General features: G+C 43.2%; 1 protein-coding gene across 1 annotated transcript in view; it reads right to left on the reverse strand.

Moving 5' to 3' along the window:
- DNAJC11 (DnaJ heat shock protein family (Hsp40) member C11) overlaps window positions 1-16,312 on the reverse strand; it is a 62,433-nt gene extending 46,121 nt beyond the window's left edge. The window contains exon 1 of the mRNA XM_055419463.2: window positions 16,185-16,312. Within this exon, the coding sequence (XP_055275438.1) occupies window positions 16,185-16,256 (72 nt within the window). The 5' untranslated portion in view covers window positions 16,257-16,312. The remainder of the gene's footprint in view (window positions 1-16,184) is intronic.
- Window positions 16,313-16,831: the final 519 nt, after the last annotated feature.

Raw genomic sequence — 16,831 nt, forward strand, 5'->3', positions numbered from 1 at the left:
AGAATTCTTCCAGACATTTAAAGAACTAATAGCAATCTTCAAACTATTCCAAAATACTGAAGAGGAGGGGACACTTCCAAACTCATCCTATGAGGCCACTATTACCCTGATGCCAAAGCCAAACAAAGACCCCACAAAAAAGAAAAAAACCTACAGACCAGAATTCTTTATGAACAGTAATGTAAAAATCCTCAACAGTATACCAGGAGAGTTCAGCAGCATATTAAAAGGATAAACATTACAACCAAGCAGGATTAATTCTTAGAATGAAACGACAGTTTCATGTACGAAAACTGATCAATACAATACGCCATATTCAAAGAAACCCCATGTGATCATCTCAATAGATGCAGAAAAAGCACTGACAAAACTCAATACCCTCTTCTGATAAAAACACTCAAGCAAACTAGCAACAGAAGGAAACTAAAAGAAACAAAAAGCCATAAAGAGGCTTTTACAAACCGAGGAAGACAAACTCAAAGCTAACATCATATTCAACGGTGAAAGACTGAAAGTTTTTCCACTGAGATCAGGAACAAGGGAAAATTATCTGTTCTTACTACTTCTATTCTACTGCAGGTCCTAGCCAGAGCAATTAGGTAAGAAAAAGAAATAAAAAATATCCAAACTGGAGAGGAAGAAGTAAAATTATCTGTTTACAGATGACACAATTATATATAGAAAACTATAAAAATTCCACATACACAAAAACCTTGTAAGAACAAATGAGTTCAGCAAAATTGCAAGCTACAAAGCCAACACACAAAAATAAGCTGCCTGTTTCTAAACATGAACAATAAACCATCTGAAAAGGAAATGAAGAAAACAGGTCCATTTACAATAGCATCAAAAACAAACAAACAAAAAAGAACTTAAGAATTAACCATGGAGGTAAAAAAGGCTTAGAAGAAATTAAGATGACATAAATAAATGAAAAAGATACTTAATGTCAAGTGTCTTTGGAAAACTTTGGACTGGAAAACAATAATACTAAAATGTCAATAATATGCAAAGCAACTTACAAAATCAATGTAATCCCTATTAAAATCCCAATGACAATTTTTACAGAAATAGAAAAGTCCACTCTAAAATTCACATGACTCTCAAGGGATCCCAAAAGCCAAAGCAATCTTGAAAAAGGACAAAATGGAGGACTCATACTTCCCTATTTCAAAATTTACAACAAAGCTACAGTTACCAAAACAGGTCGATACTGGCATAAAGACAGACATACAGACCAACAGAATAGAACAGACAGCCCAGAAGTAAACCCTCAAACAAACGATCCAATTATTTTCGACAAGTGTGTCAAGACTACTCAACAGGGAAGGGGTAGGCTTGTCAACACATGGCACCAGGATAACAGCATATCCACATGAAAAGAGTGAAGACCATTACCTAACACCATATACAAAAATTAATGCAACTGATTTTTGTATGTTGACTTTGGATCCTACAATTTCGGCTAATCCATCCAAACTTGATTAAAGATTTAAACGTAAGAGTTGAAACTTTAAAACTTTTACAAGAAAACAGACCAAAAGCTTCAAGACATTAGATTTGGTAACAATTTCTCAGATGTAACATCAAAGAGACAGGCAACAAAAGAAAGGAAAGAGAGATAAACTGGACTTCATCAAAATTAAGAACTTTCGTGACTCAAAGAATATGATCAAGAAAGTAGAAAAACAATCTGAAGAATGGGAGAAAATAGTTGCAGATATTATAGATGATGAGAGATTAATAACGAGCATATATAAAGAATTCCTAAAACTCAACAAAAACAATCTGATTCAAATATGACAAAGGACTTAACACATCAAAGAAGATATATTAATGGCTAAAAGCATACGAAAAGATGCTCAATATCATTAACCACTAGGGAAAAACAAGTCAAAGCCACAATGAGACATCACTCCATACCCATTAGGCTGGCTACTATTCAAAACAAAACAAAAACAGAAAAAAAAAAGTGTTGGCAAAGATGCAGAGAAACTGGAACCCATGTGCACTGCTAGGGGGAATGTAAAATGGGAGAGCTTTTATGGGAAATAGCATGGCAGTTCCTCAAAAAAATTAAAAACAGATTTACCATATAATCCAGAAACTCCACTTCTGGGTAAATACCCAAAAGAACTGAAGGCAGATATTTGTACACTTATATTCAGAGCAGCATTATTCACAACAGTTAAAACAGCCCAAGTGCCCATTAACAGATAAATCGATAAGCAAAATGTGGCATATAGACAATGGACTACTATTCAGTCTTAAAAAGGCAGGAAATCCTGACACGTGCTGCAAAAAGGATGAACTTTGAGAACATTATGCTAAGTGAAATACACGAGTCCCAGAAAGAGAAATACTGTACATGTTTACTTATGTAAGGTACCTAGAAGTAGTCAAAATCATAGACATAAAGTAGAATGGTGGCAGCCAGAGGCTGGTGGAAAGGGAGGTAAGGAGTTACTGTTTAATAGGGATAGAGTTTGAGTTCTGCAAAATGAAGAGTGTATGAGATGTAAATGGTGGCAGGTGCACAACAATATGTAAGCATTTAACATTGCAGAATTGTATACTTAAAAAATTTACACAAAATTTTATGTGTATCTTACAAGCTAAAAAGTTGGAAACAATCCATTCCTTTGCAACCTGGTTTGGAAACTTTTAGGACCCTCTTTAACCTATGATTTCCTTTAGTATGGGGGTCTTTTACTCCCAAATCCACTATGCTAGTTATCTGATTGGCCCTTTTTACCAGTATTCTCACATCTTTTGAGAAAATTTTCTCATATTAATAATGCCTTCCCCTTCATTTTACCTTATTTAATGCCTAAAAAATTTGATCTTCTAATATTTAAAATTTACTTTTGTGGATATTTCCTCATCTTTAACTTCTAGTTTTTTATTTCCGTTATCTTCTTTTTAAGTTCCAAGAACTCCTTCTTTTTTTATGTAGTATTTCTTTTCAATGAACCACCTTGCTGTTATTTCTTACATGTAGTAGCTTATCTATTTGAAGGCAATCTAGTTCCCAAACTCCTTGCATTGTCTGCTTCTTTCTAGTTTCTCCGTGCTGTCAGCATGATCTCTCAGAATTCCTCTGGAGGCTTCCCTCAAACATCTGATGTTCTCTGACAGTTGATTTACACTTCATAGTAAGACACTAATAGGCTATTTGGAAGCTCTGTATGTGCGAACAGGTCTTGTCATCTGATGAGCTTCTTTCTGAAATGGCTGGGAGGGAACCTAGAAGTTTCATTTGGCAGTCTTTTCTCTTGATCTGGTGGCTCAGATGGTAAAGCCTGCAATGTGGGAGACCCGGGTTCAATCCCTTGGTTGGGAAGATCCCTTGGAGAAGGAAATGGCAACCCACTCCAGTACCCTTGCCTGGAAAATCCCAAGGACAGAGGAGCCTGGTAGGCTACAGTCCATGGGGTCGCAAAGAGTCAGACATGATTGAGAAACTTCACTTTCCTTCAGGGAAGAGCCCAGGAATAAGCGGAAAAAAGCTAGAAGCCTCACCATGCAGGGTGCAAACACTTATGTCTCCCTGCTTTTGTTAGGGAGCCACTCTCAACCTCTACTGTCTATGTCTAAGCTCCAGAGTCTTTCTGGCTCAATTTCTCCAGGGAATAATCCTACTGTCTCCTGGCCGTGTGGGCTAACAGATTTTCATCTGTCAGAGCTGAATACTATCATTAAAAAGGGAAAAAAAAACACTTTGTCAATCTGGCAGAGAAAAAGCAAAACAACAAACAAACAAAAAACAGCCTTGTTTTCACCTGCATTTGTTAATTTACAAGCGAGGGTGAAAATTTTTCCAATCATTTATTTGCATTTCATATTTCTTCTACTTGTTTCCTTTGTATTGTTTCCCTATTGGGGTATTCATTTTTTTTTTTTTCTTTTGAAGCCAAGAGTTCCTTACACATGTTGGAAATGTGAATTTGTATCAAATATAAACTCCTTTAAATGTGCTTATAATTTTTAAAAGGTTTTAGAGATGTTTCTCATTTTTGCAAAATCAAACCTATCCATGTTCTCTTTTCTGATTTCTGCTGTGGTATCATGCTTAGAAAAGTCTCCTGATAATAATTTCATTGTATTTCCTTCCCTTAGATAATTAAGGCATGGAAGACACTGCTCCATTTTCACTTGACTTAATTTCTAGTGACGGAGACCATCTCTGCATTTACAGTGACAGCACACAGTCAGAGAATACGGTCACTCTGCTTTTATTTCCTGTCTTCAATTAGCAAAGCCAGCTACAGCATGTGGGGACATCAGTACGGCTATGTGTCGGACAGGCTACGTCAATGGTTCTTAAGTGTGGTGTGGGGCCCCTGGGAGTTCCTGAGACCCTTTCAGGGGGCCCACAGGTCAAAACTGTTTTCATAATAATACTCAGGTGTTACCTGCCTTTTCCTCATCCTCTCATAAGCAGTTATTCAGTCACCAAGTCGTATCTGACTTTGTGACCCCGTGGACTGCAGCGCACCAGGCCCCACTGTCCCTCACCATCTCCCGGAGTTTGCTCAAGCTCGTGTCCATTGAATCAGTGATGCCATCCGGCTGTCTCATCCTGCTGCCCCCTTCTTCTCTTTCAGTAAGCACACAGTGGGATTTTCCTGAGGTAACATGATGTGTGATGATACCACTGTTCTGATGGTTAGTGAAATGTGTACTTCTATACTTCCTTGTTTTCTAGAAGCTTGTAAGGTGGTAGCTTTACACGATAAACACAAGAGCTTTCAGAGATTGCCTCAATTGATTCTCAGTGTACTAGCTTTCGTTCTGCCTGCAAACTCATTATTGTCCAATACATAGTTATTTTGAAATCTGTAAGTTTTTCTCATGCTTATACTGAAATATAAGAAGTACATTTTGTGTCTTATTGTTAAATATTGATAGCTATAACCCACATAAACAAAAGCTCTTTGGGGCCCTCAATAATTTAAGAATGTAAACAGGCCTCGACATTAAAATGTTTGAGAACTGCTGGGTTGGTGATACTGCGGTGACAAACAATCCCCAGATTCCAAAAGTTTATTTCTCCCTCACACCACATGTCCATCTTGGGCGAGCTAGTTCTCTGCTTGGCAACGTCCTCAGGTCCCAGGTGGACAAAACAGACCCTTTGGAACCACTGCCGATCATGGAGGCAGAGCATGAGACTCCGGCTCACCAGCCCTTTAAGTGCCCCACCCTGAGCGGTACACACATCACTTCCACTCACGCCATTGGCTAGAGCTGGTCATGTGACCGCATTCAAGCACCAGGTGACTAGGAAGTGCAGCCCCTCCCTAATTAAGAGCCAATAATGTTTGGTGTACAGCACATCTAACTAGTACAATGATATTCCATTCAATACTTTGAAGACCGGATAGAGTATACAAGCAACAACTTAGTGATACATCATACCTTCACTTTAAGAAAAAGTAAAGCTGGGGAGGAGGGAGGTGGGAGGGGGGTTCAGGAGGGGGAACTTATGTAAACCCGGGGCGAATTCATGTCAATGTATGGCAAAACCAACCAATATAATATTGTAAAATAATTTGCCTCCAATAAAAAATAAATTAATTACTTTAAAAAAAAAAGAAAAAGAAAAAGTAAAGCTGGACTTCCCTGGTGGTCCAGTGGTTAAGAATATGCCTGCCAATGCAGGGGACACAGGTTCAATCCCCGGTCCAGGAAGGTTCCACATGCCTCGGAGTGACTAAGCCCGTGAGCCACAACTACTGAGCCTGTGCACTCGAGAGCCCATGCTCAACAAGAGAAACCACTGCAATAAGAAGCCTGTATGCCACAACTAGAGTAACCCCCTGCTTGTAACAACTAGAGAAAGCCTGCACAGCAACGAAGATCCATAAATAAATAAGTACAAATTTAAAAAAGTAAAGCTACCAGGCTCTTTATTGCTGAAGCCTATAAATTTCAAGCTCAAACTTCCAGGCTATATCTATATTACTGTATCTCAGCAACAAAACCTCCACAAACTATGTTCTTTTGGATTGTGGGAAGTCTGCCTAATTACCGCAATTGGAGATTCATGACTGCCCATATGCTCCACGACAATCTGATCGAAATAAACTGCATCAGCTAATAAAAGGCTGTATTTTTTTATGATACTTGGTGCTCACAGAATTTAAAGGAAAAGGCAGATTTCAGAGCTAATTAACAGCAAGACAGCACGGGTACTTTGTGCTGAGCGAGAGCCGCTTCACCAAGAGAAAGGGCGCTAGAGTGTACCTGGTGTCGCTGAGCAGATACTGATTACATTTAGAGACTAGCTTGCGTGACGGTTCCCGCACAGGCTGAAGCTGCAGAAGACCAGAGAACTGCTCTCCACACGGCCCCACCCTCTTCTGAGGCCACTTTCCCTGCTCAGCACAGTCTTCCACTCTTTTCATTTACTTATGGGGACATCTTTGGAGGCTCTGGAAATAAGTTCCTGCACATGGGGGTTCATCCACAAACAATAATAGACCCCGACAATGTATGTGGGGCTTCCCAGGTGGCTCAGTGGTAAAGAATCCACCTGCCAATGCAGGAGACAGAGGAGACATGGGTTTGATCACTGGGTCGGGAAGATCCCCTGGAGGACAGCATGGCAGCCCACTCCAGTATTCTTGCCTGGAAAAACCCTATGGACAGAGGAGCTTTGAGGGTAAAGTCGAACACAACTGAGTGACGGAACATTACTAAGTAGGTGGACTCACCCTCAAGTGTGGTATAGACTGTAGTAGCATTTCAAATAGAACAGGATTTCAAGAGAAACTAACCAATGCCTATCGTAAAAATTCAGCTCTATTTAACTGACAAAAGGAAAAAGAACTGTTCAGAAATAAATCTAATCCATCTGAAGCTTTCTACAAATACCATTATTGGTGCTAGTACAAAAGATGATAAATACATAACCTTTTCTCATCACAATAAAGAAACATAAGAGAAAGATGATCAATATCTGCTGGATGAAAAAGGACAAGCCCTGCGGGGAAAGGCGTTCCTTCCTCTTCTCACACGGCATCCAGTCTTGAACTGAGTCTCCACAGGTCTTGGCTTAAACCGGGGCCCCAGCTATGAATTTGCTCTCATCCTCTGCTCCCTGACTTTAAGCAATTTTCCTAAGGGAAAGTTTAGATTTACCAAACTGAAAATTGTCAAACTGCTTCCAATACATTCCTCTACGATAACCTGTCATCAAAACTGCAACATGTTCCTCAATAGAGGTATCCCACAAAGTAAAATGCACCTGGACAAGGTGAGTATGGCATTAGCAAATATTTTGTCATTTCAAACCACCACGTTATCTGAATGTCAACTCTGCTCTAAGTACCACAAGAGATACAGAAGAAGTACATCATCCCTGCCCTCAAAGAGATTATAAACTAAGTGTGTGTATATTCCCTAAAACTCCCCACACATGGACTTAACTAAACAGTAATGAAGACATGGGACTTCCCTGATTGTCCAGTGGTTAAGACTTCACTTTCCAACACAGGGGGTGCAGGTCTGACCTCCCATCAGGGAGCTAAGATCCCACATGCTTCACCCAAAAACACATTAAAACAGAAATGATATCGTAACAAATTCAATAAAGACTTTAAAAATGGTCCACATTAAAAGAAAAAAAAAAGACCTAAGTTCAGGGCTGTCAGAATGGAAAGAAAACTTCATGGAGCCAGTAGGGTTGAAATGATAATGCAAAAGGTAGACTGAATTTGTTTCAGTATCAACAACAGGATGGGGCATTTCAGAGGAAAAGAGTGCTCCGAGGAAACAGGTGAGACAGAACACTGGCAAACTGGCCATATTAAAGGCAAAGAAGGCAGGAAGTAGGCAAGAAATTAACGCGGACATCCACCCACCTGCTCATTGACTTGGCAAACATCTGACAGGTATGTGTCATGCGCCCACATGGTGCTAGGAACCCAATGGTGAACCAGGCAACCATGATGCCTGACCCCACATGGAGCCTGCTTTGCAGTGGAAGAAAACAGAACATCAGCACAAAGTGGGCAGAAAATATAGAAAACATCTAATTTGTAAGGGGCTTTAAAAACAGAGCCAAGAATTTGAAGTCTATCCAATAAAAAATAGGATGTAACAAAAGATTTCTGGCTAGAGAAACGTGATCAGTACCGTGTGTTAATATTAACTGGTACAGCTTGACTGAAACTGACAAAAGGTGAAAACAGAGAGACCTGAAAAAAATAGAAATGAGGGGGTCAAAGTCAGCTGGAGTGGAGAGGATTCATGGACTGAGTATCTGTGGGGCACCTGAGAAGGGACTCGATACTACTCGGAGAAGAAAAATCAAAGAGCATCCGGGGCTTTTCCCTGGGATGCACAGGTGAGCATGAAATTGGGAGGCAGCCAGGCACAGGAGGCAGGTGATCCAAACATGTAATTGTAATGGCCAGAAGGCAGAGATGCAGAGTCAGAGCAAAGCTAACAAAGTGCTATCACCAGTATTTCCTCCTTTAACATTTGAATACTCATAATATGCCTGGAGTCTGGCATTCAGTCAGTCAGTTCAGTCACTCAGTCGTGTCCGACTCTCCGCGACCCCATGAATCACAGCACGCCAGGCCTCCCTGTCCATCACCAACTCCCGGAGTACACTCAAACTCATGTCCACAGAGTCAGTGATGCCATCCAGCCATCTCATTCTCTGTCGTCCCCTTCTCCTCCCGCCCCCAACCTTTCCCCATATTTCAGATAAAAACAGTGAATATCTAAAAGGTTAACTAAGTGATTTGTCTGAGATGGAGAAATTTATCTGATTATGTATCCCTGACCCAAAAGCTGGCTAGAAATCAGAACTCGTGTGTAGCCTGGCTCAAACCAAACTTTGGTTGACATTTACAAGAAGGAGAGGCAAACTACAGAGAGGGGACATTTATACTAACCTGTCAAAGGACTCATCCGAATTCTGTGAAGAACTCCTACAAATCAGTGAGAGCACTCCTGATTAACTTTTATGCTCATGATACTAATAAAAATATACTGGCATTTACTTTACATAATAATGTGCCCATTACTATGCTAAGCACTTACATGCATTCTTGATTAATTCTCCCAACAGCACTAGGACAGTAAAATTATCCTCTGGATTTTATGGATGAAGAAACAGGTTCAGAGAGGTTAAGGAACTTAGTCCAGGTGGCTAGAAAGTCAAACTTGGACTAGACTTCAAAGGCTTTGCTCTTTAAGCCACTGACCTCTTCCGAAACTCCATCTTCACCTTTGGCCTTTTCAAATAATCATCAACACACTCACAGGTGCCTCACATGCCAGGTACAAGGTGAGTGATCCTAGCTGTCCCTCCCTAAAGCCCCCCTTTGCTGAGTATGGAGGTCAGACGCACACATTCTATATCTCATGATTTGGGAAGTCACCTTTCTACCACTTTATTTAGAACCTTTCATTTTGAGAAGGTGGGCTTTAGAGAGAAAAAATCAAATCATGAATGCGTCAGAAAGGCTAAACAGGAGGTTGAACAAACAATTCCAAGTTTCTACAATTAGGAATAACCTTAGAAAACTTACATAGGTTCTCCTTAACACAGAAGGAAAAAAACTTAAATTGACCCCCAAGATGGCATTGTAACTTCAAAAACAGGACTAGGGAATTGGTAAGAACAGGAACTCTAAATACTGGGGGGTGGAGGTCGGGGGGAAGGCAGGGCCTTCTTTCACCTTTAAGGTTTGTGGGGCTGAGGGGGGTCCCATCCTCCAGGACAAATCCCTTCCTGACAATGGCACGTGAGAACCGGGCCAAAGGAGCAGAAATTCTGATTCTTGATTAAAGGTCATTCCAAGGGCTCAGGACAGACTTTGCTACCACTGGACAACTCTGTCTTCATTTCTCTTCCTGGTTATGTCTGTATGTTTATTTGGAGCCTTTGAGACATAAGAGGAAATAAAAAGGCCAGCATCTGAGGGCAATGAGCTCAAGTTCCTTCCTGGGTCAAGACTCACAGTTCAGATCCTCTCTTGCATCAAGGGTTCGGCTTCTCTTCCCCTACACGCCTGACCTTATACTTTCTGTGGTCCGTGCCCATCTGCTACATCCTGCCCACTCGATGCCCACATGATTCTTGTGGTTTGATGTCTGTTGGCATTTTACTACTGAGGAATGTTCTGGCTGCAGCAAACCCGGGTGGGAACACTGTGCACTCAATGCAGGCAGAAGTGGTTCCAAAAGCCCAAGAGCCAAGCAGGCCGCAGCCATCAGACCACAAGAGCTTCTGCTAAGGAGCGTGATCCATACAACGCAGGGGCCACTAAAGCAGTAACATTCCCAGTGGTCTTTCTTTTTTTTTTTTTGGAGGGTGCTCCCTTTTAAACATTTCTGCTATTTTGTCTTCTCATCTCTGTTAGTTGTCTTAAATCCTCTCTTTGAACATGGTAGGGTGTAAATAAAATACAGGAGTGAAATTAAAATGAAAGTTTAATAAAAGTAAACACTAAAATTCCGTAGCTAAGTAAACATGTGGCTTGTGTGTCCCATAGTTTCTTCTCCATTGTTTTACTGAACTCACAGCAAATAGAAAAGCTTTCAACTGAATTCCCTTTAAGAAAAAAATGAAAGAAAAAAAAGAGGTAGTTTGGTCAATAATGTAGAACTAGAGCATTAAAATTTCAAAACCCAATTGTTTGAAATGCCCAAAGCAGAAAGGTAGTAACTAGCTTAAGGTTCATTAAAGAAAACAATTTCAAAATTCAGCCTCGTGGTGTTTGCTAATCACAGTATGAGGTGACACTGGAACTTGAGGGGTACCGTAATGGCCCCCTCCTCACCCTCAGGAAGACCCCTAAAAGCTCCACTGGTCACCTTCCTGACCGCCAGTGCTGTCAGACTGTTGCTGGAGCAGAACCTCTACCTCTGCCAGGCCCTGCCCTCTCTGCCTGGTCCCTTCAAAGATGATCGCTCACAACAACTTGATCTGTGGGTCCCACTCTGCTTCTAACCCAGACGCTGTTGCTTTAGATCACCCCATGGCTCTGCACCCCACTCTCAAGCTTAGCCCAGCTGCTGGGAACCGCTCCTCCTGCCACCTAAGTCAAAGGCATGACCTTGCGGGAAGAGTTCACAGATAACTGTCTTCTGAAAAGAATAAACTTAGTAATTTGAACAGAAAGAAGAAAGCTTTGGGAATTTAGAACCTAATGCTCAGCATAAAATCTTAAAATTATGCTTAGCACCATGTTTTTTTTTATTACTACAACAGTAAATTGAGCCTGGATGAGACAGACCAAAGTCTTCTCTGTACATGTATGTCTTTTTAAAACAAGCAAAACCTCATGTCTATCAAAATCCAAGAAGTAGCAACAATAAACATTATTAATCAAATACCTACTTATGTGTCAGGTACTTTATACATAGCCTCATGCTCCAATATACAACATCCTGGCTCAGAGTGAGTACTTCATATTAATACATTTTTACCTGTTACCTACATTTCAAGAAAAGCTCCCCAAAAAAAGAGAGCAAAAAGGTTCAACTACTAGCTGCCTAGAGGCACACACCTCCCGGGGGTAAAACTGGGATCTAAACACAGGATGGTCTGACTGCATAGCAGTAAAGGAGACTCTGAGGTTGAATGACGTGTTCAAGGTCACCCTTGGGGGCCTGAGTGGCCTGGAAACCCTGCTGTTAAGGACCATCCTCCTCTTCACTGACAGGCAGCCTTAGGAATGTAACCACTGGGCTAAGTTAGGTCTCTGGACAACCAAGGCTCACACTACTTGCTCAGCACAAGCGGCTCACTGTTGTGACTATCAGACTTTGAACCTAAGGCAGCAAACGGAAAACTCATTGAAGGAAACCTTCGCATCCCTCCTTAAGACTGATCACCTGCCCATCAGGTTAGGTGAGTGCCTCGGGGCCTTAGGTGCCTATGTGCGCCCTGGATTGCCACCCTTTCACATTCAGTCTTCACGGATGGCCCTGCCACAATGGTTGGGGGTTGGGTGACTGTCCCCCAAAGTCAATCTTGGCTGTGACGGGCAGACCTTCCTCTTTTGCTCCAGCCTTTTTGTCTGCAGTCCAAACTCAGATTTTTCAGCCCCAACTCTGTGACTGTAAACTGCAGCCAGAGTAACACAGACAACCAAAAACTGTTGGGAGGATGAGATACCCTATACCAGGGAAGGAATAAAAATACAGGGACTTTGGGAAAACTTTCTATTTAGGTGATGATTTTGCACTTCTAGTTTCATGGCTATTTTGGAAGGATGAAGATCCCAGAACACTGACCTCCATATGTGGGCTACAAGAAAAGACATTTCTACTTAAGTTTATTTTTTATTTAATGACTTTTTTTTTTTTTTTTTTTACAAAAGTATCTACAACTTGAAAAGGAGACTGGCTCCTTTAAGACTAAAATTGATTGGGACCAGAGATCTTACAACAGGTTATAAACATTGCTGACTGACATGCATAAAAATAAAATTCTTTCAAACTACAACACTGGTAAAAATAGGAGTTAAACTCAATTATTTAGGAATAACTTAGGTTTAAAATGTGTCAATTATAATGTTGATAAAAAGCATGTACATCAAGAAAATTTCACTAATTCTTCAGGATTCCTTTCTGCTAATAAATTTTGGAGAATCATCTCAGAAACCTCAGATCAGTTAGAGTTGAGGCCCCTGATGGTGCATCTGGCTATGAAAACCAGAGATGCCAATCCAGTTTCAATGTGTCCAGTTAATGATAAATTATTCCCTCCCCTCAATGTGTGGCAGGCAGATAATTGCTCCACTCTGCAAACAGACAATGCAGAACACTAGAGAAAGAGAATTATTAAATATCATCAAAGCTTTATCTAGCTTCCTGCTTCACTCTCTGGGATACAATTTAAAGAGGGGACATTTTAAAGTTTAAAACATGGCAAGGGAGATTCTTAAGCAGATTTCTGACATTTCTGTATTACTCCATTTGTTATCATCATATATCATGCTTATAAATTTAAAACTTTATTAGAGTTCCCTGGTTTGGGTTCAGCTTGCTTCCACTGGAGATTCTTGGCAGAAAGTCATGAACCTCCTGAACGTGAGACTTCTGAAAGTGCTCTGGGGTGCTGGTGGGAAGAGGACCTTGCCTCCCAGTTACAGTTCAATGCCATCAAGCTGTAGACCTGAAACATCAATGGGGTTATTACCTTCTTTTGACCACATATGTAAAATAAAGATTACTTCTATTTTCTTCTCTAATTCTTCAGCTAAATCATGGTCTTTCAACTTCAGGTTGATTTCTAATTTCACAAAAAAATCTTAGTTAAAATCAAATCCAGAGATCACTTTCCAAGCTTCTTCTCTAATGAAACCCTGGAAAATCACACCACAGACAATGGTGTTCTATACTGAGTTTGTTGACAGCAGCAACACAAAATGACTTAAGCCAGAGGACTTGTTTCACAGGACTTTCACCTATAGCCATAAATGTGGGAGCTGCCTTCACTGTTCCAGAGACATGAAATTTTTAAAGAAATATTTCCTTGACTTTTACCCATCAGTCTAATAACAATGACAAGCCCCAACATTCTGGCAGTTTCAAGGTATACCTCTGACAAATGTTTACCTAGGACTCCAGCCAAGCTTCCTACTCTAGACCTTTTTGATCATTTGTAGCCACATTCAGAAAACAAAGATCATGGCATCTGGTCCCATCACTTCATGGGAAATAGATGGGGAAACAGTGGAAACAGTGTCAGACTTTATTTTTTTGGGCTCCAAAATCACTGCAGATGCTGATTGCAGCCATGAAATTAAAAGATGCTTACTCCTTGGAAGGAAAGTTATGACCAATCTAGATAGTATATTAAAAAGCAGAGACATTATTTAGCCAACCAAGGTCCATCTAGTCAAGGCTACGGTTTTTCCCATGGTCATGTATGGATGTAAGAGTTGGACTGTGAAGAAAGCTGAGCACCAAAGAATTGGTGCTTTTGAACTGTGGTCCTGGAGAAGACTCTTGAGAATCCCTTGGACTGCAAGGAGATCCAACCAGTCCATTCTAAAGGAGATCAATCCTGGGTGTTCACTGGAAGGACTGATGCTAAAGCTGAAACTCCAATACTTTGGCCACCTCATGTGACGAGCTGACTCACTGGAAAAGACTGATGCTGGGAGGGATTGGGGGCAGGAGGAGAAGGGGACGACAGAGAATGAGATGGCTGGATGGCATCACCGACTTGATGGACATGGTTTGAGTGAACTCTGGGAGTTGGTGATGGCCAGGGAGGCCTGGCGTGCTGTGATTCATGGGATCGCAAAGAGTCGGACAAGACTGAGCGACTGAACTGAACTGAAGATTCAGGGGCTTTCCAGGTGGCGCTAGTGGTAAAGAACCCACTTGCCAATGCAGATGTAGGAGAGGTGGGTTTGATCTCTGGGTGGGCAAGATCCCCTGGAGGAGGGTATGGCAACCTGCTCCAGTATTCTTGCCTGGAGAATCCCATGGATAGAGGAGCCTGGCGGGCTAAGGTCCATAGGGTTGCAAAAGAGTCGGACACGACTGAAGTGACTTGGCACGCAAGATTCAGTGAACAGATATTAATATCTTTCCCCAGGCGAACTATAAATGAGTGGTAAAAAAGGCTGATTTCAGAAAAGCTGCTTTCATTTACTTTACTTGTAAGAACTGAAGAAAAAGAATAACTAGCCTGACAGCTCCATTCAAAGGGAAAGAAATAGAGGCCAAAGAAGCCTCACCAATGACTCGTTATAAGAATCTCTAGGTGGCCCTACTGCAGCTTAACAATATCTGAAATTCACCAAAATATTTCACTGGATGTTTCCACAGTAAATAGTGGCTAACACATTTAAGGAATTCCTATGTGGAGTGCCCAAAGAGTCCAGCAGCTCTGGAGTCTGAGGACTGGTAAGCTAGGCAGTACAGCACAGAGGTCAAGAACTGGGGCTTCAGAGTCAGACTGCCCAGGGCTGAATCTAGGCTCTTGCAATTTCTAGTGGTGTGGCTTTGGGCAAGTTACCTAATCTCTCTATGCTTCAGTTTCCTCAGATATCAATCAAGAACTCTCTGAATAGCTACCTTAAAGGCTAATAAGGTAATTAAGTGCAGTAACATAAAACAAAGTGTCCATTCAGCACTGTGGCCCTGCACAAAGTGAGCACTCACAGAACATTAGCTATTATTAACATCAGGCAGACCTGAGATCACTGACATAACAGTCTGATCAGTTTTGCCAAGGACAGCCAAATAAGGCTAGTTCTGATCACTGGAAAATCTGAGCCAGAATCAGAGATCCTCTGGCAGGGCTGGGAAGACCCTACCTAGCAGTTGAGAGCGAAAGAGTTCACTTCACGAACATGACCTGACCTTGGAAGCCTCTCTGCCCTTCACGCTGACTCAAATGTACTTGTCAACAAAAAAGGAAATTTAATTGGGCCCCCACTGTGTCCAAGACACCATTGGAGGCTTTCTAGTGTTATCTTTCAATAGGTGAGGAAACGAGGTAGAAGCACTTGGCGTCTGCAAACGCGGATGCAAGTGGTGGCGTCAATTCTTCCTCGCTTATTCCTGAGTTTATTCCTAACCTGGGTCTCTGAATGGAGGCTATTTGTCCAGGAGACTCTTCCTTCAACTTCTGGAAGCCGCTCAGGAAGAAGGAAGACACAAGACACGTGCCTCTGAGCCTGGACTCACTTCAGAGGCGGGATGTCCCCGTGGAAGACTTGGGGACCGGACAGACCCCTGGGGAGGTTCCCTGGTGGCTTTGACCTTGGCGCCTGGGACTCCGTTTCCCATCCTGCCGGCTGCGGGACGATGACACAGCCCCTCGGCCTAGGCGGGTGTGTGAGCCGAGCGTGGCAACTGGTCCTGGAGGACTTGGATTCCCCACTCCACCTTCACCTCGGGACCCTGTTCCCCCCGGGGGGCGCGGGGTCCTCTGGCTTTGCCGGGATACAGTGCACGCGGCGCACCGGCCGCGGAGAGCTGGGGGAGAGGCCAGCTAGGATACTCCCGGCGCAAGGGTCAGGGCGGTGGGGACAGTCTGGCCGGCCAGCGATCGCGCACGTCAGCCGGGGTCACGCGGCCTCCCCGCCAGGGTCCAGCCGCCCGAGGAGGGACAGGGCGGTAGCTGCCAGCCCGCCCCACCTGAACGACCCGGCCCGGCCTCGGTCCGGACGGCGGCCCGCCGCAGGCCTCACCTCCCTGCGCACGTTCAGCAACGAGTAATAGTCTTCATTGTCCAGCTCCTCCTCGCTCAAGGCCGTCGCCATCTTCGCAACCTTTCACCCCGCCAAACCGGCAAGGCCGTGCTCAAGAGGGACCGACGGTCCGCGGCCCAGATAGCGCGGGCAGGCGCGGCTGCTCCACAGCGGCCCCTGGCGGCCTGGAGTCGCGCCGCCACCGCACAGCCCGGTGGAGCGCGCCTGCGCCCTGCGCCCCCGCGCGGTCGATGGCAGGCCCAGTCCGTACATGTGTTGCCCGGGGACCTAAACCCGAGCCCGGGCACCCTGGGCCTGTGCCTTGGTTAGAGAGAGCGACTTTGCGGTCACTCCCGGGGGTCGTCACGTCTGGACGCCGGGGAGACAGACCTTTGCGACACCCTCTGTCTCCCCCGCCGGCGTCCAGTGCGGGGCACATCCGAATCCCAAATATAGCTGCACCTGGGCTACGTGGCCAGCTCCCCACCTCCACCCTCACCCCCACACCCCTCCGACGGGAGGCTACTGGAGGCCCCACATACTGATTTGTCTTTGCTCAGGAAGCTTCCAGAATGGCATGTGTTCCTCCAGTGGTCTTTCACTTTTCTTTTGACAACCCTGCCCAGGGGACAGGCCCCCTCATTTTC

Source organism: Moschus berezovskii, chromosome 17, assembly GCF_049115385.1.
Source record: "Moschus berezovskii isolate FMDL1 chromosome 17, NW_MosBer_1.0, whole genome shotgun sequence".
Taxonomy (NCBI): domain Eukaryota; kingdom Metazoa; phylum Chordata; class Mammalia; order Artiodactyla; family Moschidae; genus Moschus; species Moschus berezovskii.